Source organism: Borostomias antarcticus, assembly GCF_949987555.1.
Source record: "Borostomias antarcticus genome assembly, chromosome: 10".
NCBI lineage: Eukaryota > Metazoa > Chordata > Actinopteri > Stomiiformes > Stomiidae > Borostomias > Borostomias antarcticus.
Genome location: NC_140243.1, coordinates 8929979 through 8946019, shown reverse-complemented (window position 1 = coordinate 8946019; position 16041 = coordinate 8929979). Strand labels below are relative to the sequence as shown.

The following is a 16041-nucleotide window of genomic DNA, read 5'->3' as shown; positions in this document are numbered from 1 at the left end:
GGACTGCGGTCCTCTGGGTCTCCCTCTGGGTCTGAGTGTCCGCCGTGTGCTGCTCCCATCACCACTGTCGGTGAGGGGAGGGTGTCTGGAGCTTTCACCGGCAGCCAGAGACGAACTGGGCACAGAGGCGTGGCCCCGCAGGGAGCCTGGAGATAGCTCTGTAGAGAGAGAGAGAGAGAGAGAGAGAGAAAGAGAGAACAGGAGAGATTTCCTTCAACGAATTCTCTTCAGTCTGGGTCTGAGTGTCCGCCGTGTGCTGCTCCCATCACCACTGTCGGTGAGGGGAGGGTGTCTGGAGCTTTCACCGGCAGCCAGAGACGAACTGGGCACAGAGGCGTGGCCCCGCAGCGAGCCTGGAGATAGCTCTGTAGAGAGAGAGAGAGAAAGAGAGAACAGGAGAGATTTCCCTCAACGAATTCTCTTCAGTACGTCTCACTGAACAGACAGGAATTTGCAAAAATAAATAAATAAACATCCTTTCTTAGTGATGAATTTCTAGGCAATAGTTTCCAGATAGTGCTTAGTCATGTCACGGTCTGTTTGCTGTTCTGGTGGCGTTGTCCTGTTGTGCTTTGTCTCCCCCTACAGGGCTACCTTGCAAACAGACCGTCAGTCCTGAACCTGTGTACCTGGCTGACTGGTAGCTGGGCTGATTGGCAGCTGATGGCCTACACCTGGCGGGGCTGGCTTTTATGCAGGGTTCCTCATTGCTCAGGGAGAGACCTTTTCTCCAAGCTGACCTTTTATTCTGTTGTGGCATTTAGTGTTTGTGACAGTTTTTGTTCTACACCTCACATTCATATTATCCATGCACCCACTCACTTACACTGACTACTGATGGACACACCTCATCCTTATTTTTTGTAAGCTTTATTTGGTCAATAGTTAATAAATATATTTTTGTTATCCCCGCTACCTGGCTTAAATCTCCCCTTCTTGTCATGGCCTCTGAGTCGTGTCCTCACCTGTCGTGCTGTGTGTGTCGCTCCCTGGTGTGTGTGACGGGCCCTGGTTCCGTGCGCCGTGGCGAGCTGTGATGTGCGTGCATCCGGCAGCTTGCGTGTCGGCCTCGCCGTCGAGGAGCTGGGGGTTCGGTCTCTGGGGCACGGGGAGGGGTGGAGCGCTGGACTGGTGTCTCGTGGCCCCCCTCGATGACACACACCTCTTTCTCTCTGGGCTGGGGACGAGGGAGACGGAGAGGGTTATAGCAGAGTCGCACGTACGCGCACACACACACGCGCGCCCAGAAACACAAACATTACCTGGACGCAGTTCTGCTGGCTGTAGAACCGTCCGCGGGGTGCCTCGCCCTTCTGCGTGTCCCCTTCTCCGTCAGTCTGTCGCTCGGTTCGTGGATGGCCTTGTGGTCGGCCAGGATGGAGCCGATGTGCTCCTCGAACAAGGCAGACAGACGGACGGCCATGCTGTGGATCTACGGACAGAGCCCGACGGCGTTAGCGCTCGGCCGTAGCAGGGCCTGTTCACGTCTAATAAGACAATTATGAATAATATATCGCGGAGAGTCATTTGCGAGCGTCTCACCCGACACTTCTTGCTGGCCGTGTAGGTTTGGGAGTTGCTGAAGATGAGGCGCACGTCTTCGCAGAACTCCGCGGGAGATTTGTACTTCCCCGACGCGAGGACGCGCCGCACGGCGCCAAGATTCATGGGCGTGCCCACGACGCGCAGGTAGTCCTGCCACGCACAGGACGGCAAACGGATACAGGTGGGAGGAAAGAGTGAGGTGGTTGAGGGGAGATGGATGCATGTGAGAGAGAGAGAGAGAGAGAGAGAGAGAGAGAGAGAGAGAGAGAGAGAAAGGAACAAAGATAGAGAGAGAAAGAGAGAGAGTGGGAGAGAGAGAGTGGGAGAGAGAAAGAGAGAGTGGGAGAGAGAGAGTGGGAGAGAGAAGAAGAGAGAGAGGATATCTCACCTTGGGATGTACTTGTTCATGATGGGAGAAGGGGGGAAATAGAGAAAGATATAGACACAAATACAGAGAACAAGAGAGCTAGAGAGAAAGACACTGAGAAAAAGAGATGGAGGGAGGGGGTCATGACCATACCGTGTGTATCACCCGGTCTACTGGCTCTCTGAAGGGCTCTGAGTCCTCACACTGGAAGATGAGGTCCAGCAGCTCCTCACAGCGCCCTCTCCAGGCCTGGGGCTCGTCCGCCGAGGTCCTGCAATGCAGCCGACGCCGGGTCGGAACACGCTCCTGCGCACGGGTGATGACATCGCTGAGTTGCAATCGCCTGACATCACGCTACAGAGTGAAAATGGCCTTGTGTTTTGGTGTGTGTTCTCTCATGTGCACTACCTTCTGTTTCCTTGCTGGTGCTCCAGAAGCATCGCGACCATCATCCTCATCTTCATCATTCTGCATTGACATGGAAACACAGATCCTTCTTGTTCCTAGATATAGCTATAGTATAGCTAGCTTAACATACCGACGTGCACAGTGATATCAGACCGTTACCATACTCTCAACACAACCACGTGACACACGCACACACCTTGTCCTCAAAGTCTGAGAAAGCTGCCTTCTTCGTGCTGAGGTAGAGGGGAATGATGTCACTCAGACTGTTGTCCATGCTGGTAGAGAGAGGGGAGGGATGGGGGGGGTGGGACAGAGAGACAGAGAGAGATAGAGAGAGACGTATAACGTTCATTAACATTTTATATGTAGGTAAACATACAGTAGGACAGGATGCCATGATGAACTGGTAGATACTAAACCACTGTTACAGCTGAGCTAAGGCGACACACGTACATGATGAAGTGCCACATGAGGTCAGAGACAAACTTGGCAGTGGACGATCCCGGCTCATTGAACGTCTGGTCACTGTGCTCCATGTGAGGCCTGAGCAGGGGACAGACAGCCATCAACATGCTGTGACACACACACACACACTCTCACACAGAACCCTCAGAGAGAACCCCTCCCTCCCTCTCTCACACACACACACTCACACGCGCGCAAGCTAACACACTCTCTCACACACACACACAAACACACACACTCTCACACATTCTCACTCTCTCTCACACACACACACGCACACTCACGCACGCACACACACACACACGCGCACCAGAAACTTACTGTTCCTTGTGGGGAGGAGCCTCTGGACCAGAGAGGCAGGGCTGAGACTCTATTGGAGTGGGCAGGAGAAAATACACACTGTAAGAGACACATACACACAAAACACACACAGACACACACCCACTCACACGCACTCTCTCTCTCTCTTACGGCGGGAGTAGGAGTGGTCATAGATGATGGACCGAGGCCAGGGGGCGGGAGGAGTGAGGCGCGGCATGTCGGATTGGTGCAGCTCTTGGGCCACGCCCTTTAGGAAGCTCCGGAAAGGCACAGGAGAGGAGGAGACACGCTCAAACAGCCAGCGAAGACACCACACATTCACCTGGAGGAGAGGAGAGAGGGATGAGAAGAGAGGAGAGGGAGATGAGAAGAGAGGAGGGGGGGATGAGAGGAGAGGACACCACACATTCACCTGGAGGAGAGAGAGGGATGAGAAAAGAGGAGAGGGGGATGAGAGGAGAGGACACCACACATTCACCTGGAGGAGAGGAGAGGAGAGAGGGATGAGAAGAGAGGAGAGGGGGATGAGAGGAGAGGACACCACACATTCACCTGGAGGAGAGGAGAGAGGGATGAGAAGAGAGGAGGGGGGGATGAGAGGAGAGGACACCACACATTCACCTGGAGGAGAGGAGGGAGGGATGAGAGGAGGAGAGACATGTTCTGTAGGCAGGATGTGATGTCAGTGAGAGACAAGAAGGGGGGTTACCTCGTATTTGATGAGGATGGGGAGGGCGGGGCTTAGCGGAAAGTCCGTGATACGCTGAGCTAGAGCCTCTGTAACCAGGAGCAACAAGGCCTGGTCTGGGCAAACCTGACAAACACACACACATGACCCAGTGAAATGGAAACCCCCAGTGTATACATGTATACATGTGTATGTACGTTCTGTGTGTGTGTGTGTGTGTGTGTGTGTGTGTGTGTGTGTGTGTGTACATACATTCAGGTAGGAGCGAGGAATTTGAATGCTTGGACTGAGCAGTATCTCCTTGGCAACATTGATAGCCCTCTGCTGAGAAAAAGAACACTCACCATTTCACTGTGACCAATAACGATCTGAGTCTGAATCTGATCTGAACAGAAACGGAGCGGGTGTGTGTATGTGTGATGCGCATGTGTGTGTGTACCTGGAGGACGTCAGGGGAAGGATCAGGTATAGGGGTGTGTGACGGGAGGCCAGACGGAGAGTTGACAGTATGGAGCAAATACGTCCAACACTGAGACTGAAACACACAAACACACACACAAAACACACACACACACACACACACACATACACAGTTAAGACACAATAAGTCATGATGGAGCAGCACTACAACAAACCAGTAGTCTAGGCTCTAGGTTTTATGTTATAGTAGTTCGTATGTGTGTGAGTGTGTGTGTGTGTGTGTGTGAGCATGTGCGTGCGTGACTCACGTCAGTGTTGACGACTTTATTGCACTTCAGAACCCTCAGAGAGAACCTGACCATCTCTGATCTACGCATCACAGCCCCTCCTGGAGGAGACAGAAGGGAGAGAGATGGAGAAAGAGACATGTTTACAGTGTCATTTTTACATCTTACTGTTTGTTATTTTATTTAGATTGATATTTTTATTCACGACCGCAGCACACACACATAAAGGACAACAAAATCAACCCACTGATCTCCCCTGCACAAGTAGAGTAGCCACGTGGGAGATCAGGGTTCAAGGCCCTGGTGGGGATGATTTTATGGGACTAAACCCCAAACCTCCACATGTTCATCCTTTCACTCCAACCTTTACTCCTTCCCTTATAGGTCAGATCCTGTCCCATGTCCCAACCCCACCCCTTATTCTAACCCCAGCCCAAGCTCCTTCCCTTATAGGTCAGATCCTATCCCAACCTCAACCTTTATTCCAAACCCAACCCACACTAAGGACTGGAAGGAGGACACCAAAATCAACCCGCCGATCCCCACTGTACAAGTAGAGTAGTGGTGAGAGCATAGGACTCCCACCCGGGAGATGGGGGTTCAAGGCCCTGGTGGGGATGACTTTATGGGACTATACCCCAAACCTCCACATGTTCATCCTTTCACTCCAATCTTTTTATCCCTTACCTTTGTCCAGAAACAGAAGTTGAACCAATTGCAGCAAAATAGCTAATGTTACAGGAATCATCAGTGTAACTGCTTTAGCCACTGACCACTACCATTAATGTTATGGAAGCTGCTGCTAGTTGTTGTGAGCTCATGAGCTAACTGGCTATCCCGCTCTTATTGTGCTGGATTAGCATTGGAAGCTTTGAAACTGATGTGTCCAGACGACAAGACCTATCTTAATTTATCAGACATTATTTCATGTCATTTCAATTCACATCTATTTCAGTGGCATGACTAGCTTCCGTCCTACCAGCCCTGAACAGAAACAAGCCAGCCACGCACATAAGCCAGGCTGGACCTGGCCGGGTTTATAAATGTGGGTGCGATACACGGAAATTAACTAAATGGGTTTTTAAATAGCAATACGACTGTGGGGACGCAATGAAACAGTGAATGTGAATTGAATGTTCAGTGTGCCTGAACACCGAGTAACACCGATAACCACGACAACCCTCGAGTGAGTTTCTAGTTGCAGGCAGCCTCATCAGTATCATTTGGCTCTGCAGAGAGGTACAGTTGCATAACTATGGAAACATACATTGTGCTCTCTAATCATATCCCTGAGTGACAGCATTTACAGTGAGAATAGTAATGGACCAAGGCAGCTCCCTTGTGCAACCCCCAAAGCAGGCGTCATGTTTTTTAGACATATGATCGTCAAGACTGACGTAGAACTTTTTCCGTTTGATGTACGTATGTTTCTGAACCAGTTTAACAAACCAACCAACCTTTCAAGGCGAGAGAGAGATTCTGACCTGTGATAGGTTCCCAGTGGTCCTCGGGTAGGACGGGCTGTGTTGCCATGCCAGTGGCCACCGTGGGAGTGGTTGCCGTGGAGAAGATGCGGAGGTAGCGGGTGAAGAGGCAGGGCGTGAGGCGGCAGGCGGAGCAGCACTGCTCCTGGAAGGGTGCGGCAAAGAAGCTGGACACGGCTTCGCCAAAGTCTCCAACCTTACACTGGTAGAACGGGATGAGGTCACGGACCTCACTCACACTACACACGCGCGCACACACACACCAGACACACAGGCACAGTTAGAGCTTACTACATGAGTGTGTGCACTGCTTCTCTGTTGGTGTGATGTGTGTGTGTGAACTCACTGCTGGCCGTTGGTCGTCTGAACCACCCTGAGATACCGAATCAACTCTCTGTACCTGCGCATACACACACATACACGCACACAGGTAAGAAATACTGGAAGACAGAGGGGTGTTGTCTGTGTGTGTACTGTAGCTCTGTGTGTGTGTGTGTGTGTGTGTGTGTGTGTGTGAGTGAGTGAGAGAGAGAGAGAGAGAGAGAGAGAGAGAGAATGCACCTGTGCTGCAGTTCCAGCATATGGACTCTGAGCAGAATCACAGCAGCAGATTCTACCAGGATGTCTTTAACACGTTTCCCCTGCCGCACCCCTGACACGTTCTGTCCTCTCAGCACCGACACCAGCAGGGGGTCCTTCCACGGACGTATCGTCAGGCTGGAACAATGTATTCGAGCAATATCATGGAGGTTGTAGTATATACTGTATTAGCCTGGAAACCAGACTTCCTTGCAAATAAAAAAAATCTCTTTGGGCGGGAGACAGACACCTTTTTCTGCCAATCAGTGTAACAAAACGTTTGCCAAATCCAGCTGGAAGAGCGCGAAAATGTACTTTTGGCCGAAAAACTCCGGTAGTGCATGCTCTTGTTCTTGTTTAATTGTTGTTAAAATTGTCAATTTCTGCAACAACTGCACTTATAGCTGTGTTTTTTCTACTAATGTTAACGTTACCGCTCGTTGCTTCAGAAGACTCCTTTGGCCAACTATTTTGCCAAGGGCCTCTATTTCATGTCATCAACACTACAAAACCCAATCAGGGTCTGCGAGGTGGGCCTGGTAATAATTTCTGGAAATCGATGTGGATGGTAAGAAGTCCAGACTGATCAAAAAGAGCAGAATGTGAGCTCACATGATCAGGATGGCAATGCCAGGCTAGTGGTATATCACCAATATATCACGCTGCAGTCATAGGCACTAGGCGCAGAAAGCAAACATAACAGATGCTTTCCATTTTCATGTACGGTTCCAAAACCTGTCAAGTATTACATTGTACATGTGACAAATAAAATCTGAATCTATTGGATGTCATCTCTGTTCCATCAGAGAATATTATCACCATTTGAAATTCTGTAGCAACATGATTGTTTTAGGAACTGCTTTTCTTGGGGAGTTCACTAAAATTGATATAAAATAAATTTAATGAAATAGTCTGTATTTATCTAATCTCATAATGTTTCCCAATGATGTCACCATTTTCTAAAAGGAATAACTCACTCGAGAGTTGTGGTATATCGTCAATATACCACGGTTGTGCTGTAGTCGATATTGGCAATATACCACAACCCTAAAGATCTAAAGTGAGTTAGATCATCAGAAAACATTTGCTATGGAATTTCAAATGGTGATCATCCTATTCCTTGAGGGAACAACGATGCCTCAAAACATTTGCATTGCCTCAGATGAGTTTGTGGGGATACTGTTGCTCTCTACAAAATGCAGCCACAGTATTAAGGAGCTACACATGGAAAGAAAGCTAGCTATTTAGCTAGCATGTGGCGCAGTAATAATTCATATAGAACTGTAAGGGTGCGTTCACACGGCAGGTTTTGTCGATGCGTTTGCATGTTGCTTTTCATTGTCGTCTATGGAGCAGTGCGCTCGGAGCCTTTAGGCGTTCTGCTCTGCCGAAGCGAGGCGTCTCGCGTTTTATCAGCGTTGAAAAGTATAGAAAGTATAGAAAGAAAATATTTTTACTTTTCCGCGGAGCGCGGAGGACGCTCTCTATGCTTTTTATGTTCTGTCGCTTGGCAACGAATAGCGCCGGCCAGGGACAATGCGGTGCGCATTTTGTAGAAACGCTCCCTTACCTGTGGGAGAGAGCAGCACAGCGGGGGGGAAAACGGAGACTCTGGTAGAAGCTCTGCAGCTTCTGGATGAAGTCTGACCCGAAGTCACACACCACCAGCTGTCTCTGCACCGCTTCGGTGACCCTGTACACATACACACACATGCTACAGAAACCATCATAACAACAACAGTGTGTGTGTGTGTGTGTGTGTGTGTGTGTTTGTGTGCCTACCTCTGCAGCAACAGGAACTTGGCCTCTTCTATATTGACCTTGCCCCCCAACCTTATAATCATATGACAGACACACACTCTTAACACACACAAACACTCTTGAGAATACTGAACATTTAGAAACCTAGGTACATTTTAAATACTCTGAATGTGTGTAACTCCTAGGGAACACTATTTGTGTGTGTGTGTGTGTGTGTGTGTGTGTGTGTGTGTGTGTGTGTGTACCCTGGAGGACGAAGATGTGAGATGAAGAAATGAGCAGCTCCCAGTCTCATCACAGCTGCAGCTTTGGGCTTCTCTCTGTCTGCTCTGTTCAGGAAGGACTGCACACACTCAAACACCTGTGAATAGCTGGGGAACACAAACACACACACACACACACACACACACACACACAGTAGTAAACACACAGTAGTAACACACGACCTCAGATCTAGAAGGAGAGCAGGAGCAGAAAGGAGAGGAGAAGAGAGCAGATGCGAGGAGAAGGGGAAGTGGGGCAGGGAGGAGAGGAGAAGAAGAGGACAGAGGAGAAGAAGAAGAGGGGAGATGAGAGAGAAGAGAGGAGGAGGGGAGAATGTTAGGATGTGTGTGTGGGACTCACTCATAAACCATGTAGTGTTTTGACTGGCAGCTCTGGCATGCCAAGGCCCTGCTATTGGCTGTGTGGCAGAAACAGGAACAGGCGACAGCCGATCCCCTCAGGAAGGAGGCGTACTTCACCGATAGCTCCGCCTCAAACTTCAGCAGCAGAGACTCTAAACACACAGACACAAACACTCTCTATGAAAAAGTATGATGAGTAATGTGTGTGTGTGTGTGTGTGTGTGTGTAGGTCACCTGTCTGTATCTATCTGAGGTGTGTGTCCATGTGTGTGTGTGTGTGTGTGTGTAGGTCATCTGTCTGTATCTATCTGAGGTGTGTGTGTGTGTGTGTGTGTGTGTGTGTGTGTGTGTGTGTGTGTATGTGTACCTGCCAGACGGAGGTCAGTGTCTATCTCCAGGAGGTCCAGGTGGAAGCGATGCAGGTATCCCATCACCACCTTGTCTCTGCTGCTCCTCCAGAACACACTCCTCTTGTGGGCGTTACAGTGACACATCCCCGACACACTCCACACCATGCACTGAGACACACACACACATATACACGGTCAGATACAGGCAGACAGAAAAAGATACACACACGCACACATACAACGTCAGACACACACAGTATTGTAGAAACAGACAGAGCACATTTCTCAGTCTAGGTTCCGGTGACCACCCCCCTCACCTGCTTGGCTGGTTTGTCACAGACGTAACAGTAACACTGCTCACAGATCAGCTGGTTGCTGCCCACTGGAGCGCCTGTCTCACCGTCTGTAGGCCTGCACACAACACATAGACACACACTCTTACTGAGGTGTGTGTGTGTGTGTGTGTGTGTGTGTGTGTGTGTGTGTGTGTAAAGACTCACGTGAAGCTGTGTGTGTGTATGTGCATGTGTGTGTAGAGAGACTCACGTGAAGGTGTGTGTGCTGCAGTCGTAGCGTGCGTGTGGCAGCACCTCAGCTTGTTGTGAGAAGGTTATCACCAGGTCCTCCTCCAACACACCACGGGACTTGGGCACCTCCCACACTGCAGCAGCAGGACACACACAGGGTCAAACAGGCACGCCCACACACACTACACAAGATCAGACACACACACAGGGTCAAACAGGCACGCCCACACACACTACACAAGATCAGACACACACACAGGGTCAAACAGGCACGCCCACACACACTACACAAGATCAGACACACACACAGGGTCAAACAGGCACACCCACACACACTACACAAGATCAGACACACACACAGGGTCAAACAGGCACACCCACACACACACTACACAAGATCAGCCACACACACAGGGTCAAACAGGCACACCCACACACACACTACACAAGATCAGACACACACACACACACACTACACAAGATCAGACACACACACACAGGGTCAAACAGGCACGCCCACACACACACTACACAAGATCAGACACACACACTACACAAGTTCAGACACACACACACAAACACACTACACAAGATCAGACACACACACAGGGTCAAACAGGCACGCCCACACACACACACTACACAAGATCAGACACACATACAGGGTTTTACCTCTGTTCTTTGGGCCCTCTATGATTAACACTGAATCGTTGTTGGAGGAGACCGAGCATTCTTCATCTTCATCACTGAGAATGATGACGCTGTCCCCTTTGTCCATGGTGGAAATCTAGCTAGCAGACCAGTGGCCAAAACAAACAAACAAACAAACACACACATATATACACACATATATACACACACACACACTCATAATTTATTGCTGACAGCACTTTATTTATATGAATCTAGCTAAGCTGTTAGCTATTTTCTCGCTAAAGTTAGCTGGACTTTCCAGCGCACTAACCTGAAAACTGAAACAGTCGTAAAGTGAAGAAAGTGGAGTTCCAGGAAACAGTACATCTACCACATCTACCTACACGCCTGCACCTTCGCAGTAACTATTTTCAGAGAGCGCGTTCATTTATCGTATTATTTTCCAGCTGTTTACCTGCGTCGTCCTTTCCCGCCGGGCGCTCCAAAACTCCAGACGGATATGACGTAAGACACGACATGCTAGTAGCGTGTGCATGATTGGTCGCTAACGAAGAGGCGTTCTTCTTCTTCTTCTTCTTCTTCTGTTGGGTTTCCGGCAGTGTAGACGCGTCGATGCGTATTACTGCCCTCCAGCGGTCAGGAGTTGTACTGATTACCTAGGTACAGCAGCACTTTATATTCTATCAGTCCCGTGTTGTGCAGGAATTGTAGCACTGCTTCTGTGATCAGCTGGTGGTTCTCACTCAGGCCAAAGAAAGAGTGAGAATGAACAGACTCCTAATGCAATCAGTGATCTGTAAAAGGACTGTATCTGCTCTCTGTACCGAGTACATTCCATTAAAAACATGCTTCACCGTTTCAGGGCTCCCACACTCACACAACCCAGTGCAATGTTTTCCCACAATAAAAAGAGACTGACGAAGCCCACAGTGACCTAACCTCAACCTGCACATTTCAACAGAGTCTTTCCTTGTTCCCACAGAAGGAGAGTCCCTCGTTCCCACAGAAGGATGGATATCAGTAATGTAATCTAATTGATGTCAATTATTTCGCTTTAATTGATTATTAAAGAAACGTGTTTCTATAACTATGTGTGTATTGTTTTATTTTTTGTTTGCGTGTGTGGTCTTCTATCGTATTTGGGAGAGAAAGTGTTCATTTTAAATGTTTTCAGTCAGTACATTTGTTTTGCGTGACCTTTATTTTGGAATTCCTGGCAAGAACGCTACCGGATACGAGTTCGTTATTGAGGCTAGCGTAGCTTCCCACTGCTTGTGAGAACACCAATTTCAGATTGCAGTATTTTCCTCCAAACACGCATGTCTACTTTGGCTAAGACAATGTCGAGTAAGTGAATATAAGATATTTTATTGTCAGCCTAGAGGGGCAATTTGAGACGTAGGCAGACGTTGTCCTTCCTCACTAATGTTGCACAGACTATTGACAACTAGTCAATGTTAACGTTAAAAGGTAGCTAACGTTAACGTTACCATACGCTAATAGTTGGACCTTTCAGCGCATAAACTTACTTCATGCACTCTTGCATAGTGGTGCTGTTTGATTATTGACGTGATCTGCTTTGATCGATGTCCCAGAGGAAGCTTCTGTTACATATAGGTTTTTTAATAAAAAAAGCTATACTGAAACAGCTTCAGTTATGCAATAACTAGCTGGAAAGTTCTCCATGTTTTAGTAGCGGTGAAGGAAAGAGTGCTGTCCATGATCTGTGCACTCTTTATTTGTTTGTCCCAGAGTTTCGCCTGGCAGTCGTGCAGCTGCACGTCACCAAGGTGAAGGCTGACAACCTGTCCAGAGCTCGGGGTCTGATAAAGGAGGCTGCGAGTCAGGGGGCCAAAGTGGTGGTTCTACCTGTGAGTAACGTTAGCATTAGCCCTTTTCAGTCCTGTAGTCGCATGCTCGCTCATGCCAGACTACAGTCCTTTCACCCTCCGTTCACTTCGCCGTCAAAAATAAATCGTTGTCGGCCTATTTAGAGGCGCTCATATTTACAAGCTTCAAAGAGACCGCCACCACCACAGAAGAAGACTACCTCGGAAAAATAAATTCACTCGGACAAAACGCGTCTAAATAAGTTATTTAATGGTAGCGCCGAGGCTTCAAAACCCAGCATTTGTTTAAATAGACCCTTTTGCTTAGGTAAGTGAAGTTTCATGTTTATCTGACACTTGTAAATATGAGCGCCTCTCCTAAATAGGCCGACACCGATTTATTGTGACGGCGAAGTGAACGGAGGGTGAAAGTACTGTAGTCTGGCATGAGCGAGCATGCGACTACAGGACTGAAAAGGGCTACGTTAGCATACTTTATACATTCTGCGAGAAGTAGAAAAGTGATAACGTTACAGTATGAGCCAATGGGGGGCATGAACGCACAAGATCTCATGTCATACAAGTCCAATGTGTGCACGTACAGGAGTGCTTCAATTCCCCATACGGAACCAGCTTCTTCCCTGAGTATGCCGAGAGGATCCCCGGAGAGTCCACCCAGGTGTTGTCAGAGGCAGCCAAAGAGAGCAAGGTGTACCTGGTGGGAGGTGAGAGAAGAGCTCAGAATAATCTTCTGAACACCTGCCCGCTATTCTGTTCTGTCTTTACTAAAGACCACAGCTTGTTTTGTTTGATTTGTTTTTGTTTTTTATATAAAGCAAGATCACCATTCCTTAATTCTATTGATCTCTGTTGAGCTATAAAGCTTTGAGGAAACTCAACCCAGAGTGTGTGCTATGAGATGTGTGCCTTCATGCGCACCAGGCTCCATCCCTGAGGAGGATGACGGGAAGCTGTATAACACCTGTCCAGTGTTCGGCCCTGATGGAAACCTGCTGCTTAAACACAGAAAGGTACAGTAGGCCTGGGAGACTACTCAAGGCACAGTTATTGGCTATATTTCAAAACACACATCCAACACTCATGCCTGCATGGAACAGTTGTTTAGAGCAGGGTTTCCCAAGCTGGGGTCCGGGCCCCCCTTAGGGGGGCGCCAAAGATTGCAGGGGGGGCGCCAGGCCTCAGACAATTTGAGGCCTTAATATTAGATAGACAAATATTTGTCAAAGAATCATGTTGTTGACATGTCACAGCAATTTTAACAAAATACATGATCACATCTGATGAAGGGCCAAAAAGAATTGTATTTACCTCAGTACAATACCATAAACATTCAACAAATACAAACCAAAAATACACAATGGTCTTTTGTTTTCCATTTTATATACATTTTGTGCGTGATAATCATTCATCATCCTGGGTCTTTTGTCTCTCGCCTGAAGATTCATCTCTTCGACATTGACGTTCCCGGGAAAATCCGCTTCCAGGAGTCGGAGACACTGAGTCCAGGGAGGAGCCTTTCGGTGTTTGAGACACGTAAGCGTCATCTTTAAACCCCCCCCCCCCCCCCCCCAAAAAAAACAACCTGTACTGGAGGCATTCTGGTTTACACTAGTCTGACATGGATCAATCCACCCCCTTCAGCTTACTGCAAGGTGGGAGTTGGGATCTGCTATGACATCAGGTTTGCAGAGCTTGCTCAGCTCTACGCTAAAGAAGGTGAGTGTGAATGGCCGGAGGGTTGTGTGTCTGTGTCCAGTATCCAGTCCACCTATGTCTGAACATCATCTCTGTCTAATGCTCCCACATGGCATCAGGTTGTCAGCTATTGGTATATCCTGGAGCCTTCAACATGACCACAGGGCCGGCTCACTGGGAGCTGTTACAAAGGGGAAGGTCAGTCGGTCATAATGTCTCTGCTATGTCTAATAGGAATGTTTTTTTATGGCCCCTAATATAGCTTTCTGCCCATATCATATTATATCAATTATCAATTCATGCCTACTCCTCTTTCCCCCCTCTAGAGCAGTTGATAACCAGGTGTACGTGGCCACAGCATCACCTGCTAGAGATGAAACAGCTTCCTATGTTGCCTGGGGTCATAGCACAGTTGTAAGCCCATGGTAAGCACTAACTACAGTAAGGGCAAACCCCTTCACAGAGAGAAGAGAGAGAGAGAGAGAGAGATAATATTCTGCTAAACCACAGTTATTAGATGGATCCTCCCCACTGTGGAGTCAGGTTGCCAAAGGTAATTCATGCCTTTTGCCTGGGTATGGATGTATGTATGTAACCGTGCTGTCTCCGGTGACAGGGGCGAGGTCGTCACCAAGGCTGGGTCAGAGGAGACGGTTGTTTATGCCGACATCGGTGAGTGTCAAAGTGGTTGGCATATCCAGGTTAGGGCTGTTGATCATGAGATTGTTTATATTGATTATAGATCGGGGGACTGATTAGCCAGTAAATTAATAAGCAAATACATCAGTGTGACAACGTCTATGAAAATAGATGCGTAGCCCCTGAAACTTGTGAGTTATATCCTACGTAAGCTGGATATTAATTGCCAAACCATAATGTGGCCCCACAGCTAATGTGATTACCCTTTTGTTTTCTAAAAGTGTCCTCTCTCTCTCTCTCTCTGTCTCTCTCTCTCTCTCCATCTGTCCACGTGTTTTGCAGACCTGCAGTATTTAGCGGATGTTCGCCAGCAGATCCCGATCACAACCCAACGTCGCAGCGATCTCTACTCTGTCAGCTCCGTGCAGGATGGCTGACCCCCTGCCGTGACAGGCTCAGGACTGGTCACTGACAACTTGCCGAGTCGAAGGTCAAATCCCCTGGAATGACAGATCTGTCCATTCAGGATGTTAAGCTCAGAGCTGGTTGATGGAAAGAAGAAGAAGAGGAGAATATGATGGATTGGTGATGGCATGCCAGCAACAGGATCATTTGTGCCTATGATTCTTTATTTTTTACAATGAAATTGTTGCATTTAGAGGCAGTAGTATTGGTCCACTGATTTAGTCCATCCATTCAATCAGACGGACTGAGCACTGAGCAGTACATAAATGAAATGTCAAGCTGCTTGTATTGAAACAAAAATGTAAACTAGAGTTGTGCACTGTAAGATGTCCCCTCTAACCACCACAGATAATTCAATGCCTAGTATCATGGTAACTATTCACTGGCACTGCCCTCTTGAGATGGAAGGAATCGGTTCAACCGGTTTGAGTGTACTTTTATCATGGCATGAAACACAATCTCTGTAACAAAGGATTATAACATATAGTGGCGGAGGAAGGGAGATATGTTGTGAGAGGGCAGGCGTGTGAGTATTTGCATTTTAGGAGGAAGAATTGACACTGCTGTGCAATAACAGGCCTGAAACTAGACAAATAAAGGAGATAATCTGTTACATCTTTGTACTTGAACTAGATACTCATCTGACTTGTACATATATACAACATACATTTACAGACCATAATCTCAGGTCAGAAGATATGTTCAGTGAAAAAAAGAGACCATGTGAACATAGACCTGCTTTAGGATTCTGTCCATCGTGTGTTCCATCACACATTGGTCTCAGTTAGAGTATCCGTACGTTCCACTTTCATCATGGCCGTCTCCTGGTTATCCTCGCAGCCCTCCTTCCCTGGTTCACACACAATAAAGCTGATATGAAATAGACGCAGCCAACAGAAGAGCGTGATGT

General features: G+C 48.1%; 1 protein-coding gene across 1 annotated transcript; it reads left to right on the top strand.

Moving 5' to 3' along the window:
* The first annotated feature begins 11720 nt into the window (after nucleotides 1-11720).
* nit2 (nitrilase family, member 2) lies at nucleotides 11721-16020 on the top strand. The gene is made up of 10 exons (XM_084443746.1): nucleotides 11721-11829; nucleotides 12235-12353; nucleotides 12916-13036; nucleotides 13254-13342; nucleotides 13772-13865; nucleotides 13974-14048; nucleotides 14147-14225; nucleotides 14354-14452; nucleotides 14644-14699; nucleotides 15009-16020. Exons 1-10 carry the CDS (start codon nucleotides 11802-11804, stop codon nucleotides 15101-15103), a joined length of 855 nt encoding a protein of 284 aa, XP_084299872.1. The 5' UTR covers nucleotides 11721-11801; the 3' UTR covers nucleotides 15104-16020.
* The last annotated feature ends 21 nt before the right edge of the window (nucleotides 16021-16041 follow it).

Excerpts from the sequence above, each read along its gene's own strand:
- nit2 (XM_084443746.1), top strand. The coding sequence starts at position 11,802 with ATGTCTACTTTGGCTAAGACAATGTCGA. Across the intron at positions 12,354-12,915 it reads CCAAAGTGGTGGTTCTACCT|GAGTGCTTCAATTCCCCATA; the intron begins GTGAGTAACGTT and ends GTGCACGTACAG. Across the intron at positions 14,049-14,146 it reads TCAGCTCTACGCTAAAGAAG|GTTGTCAGCTATTGGTATAT; the intron begins GTGAGTGTGAAT and ends ACATGGCATCAG.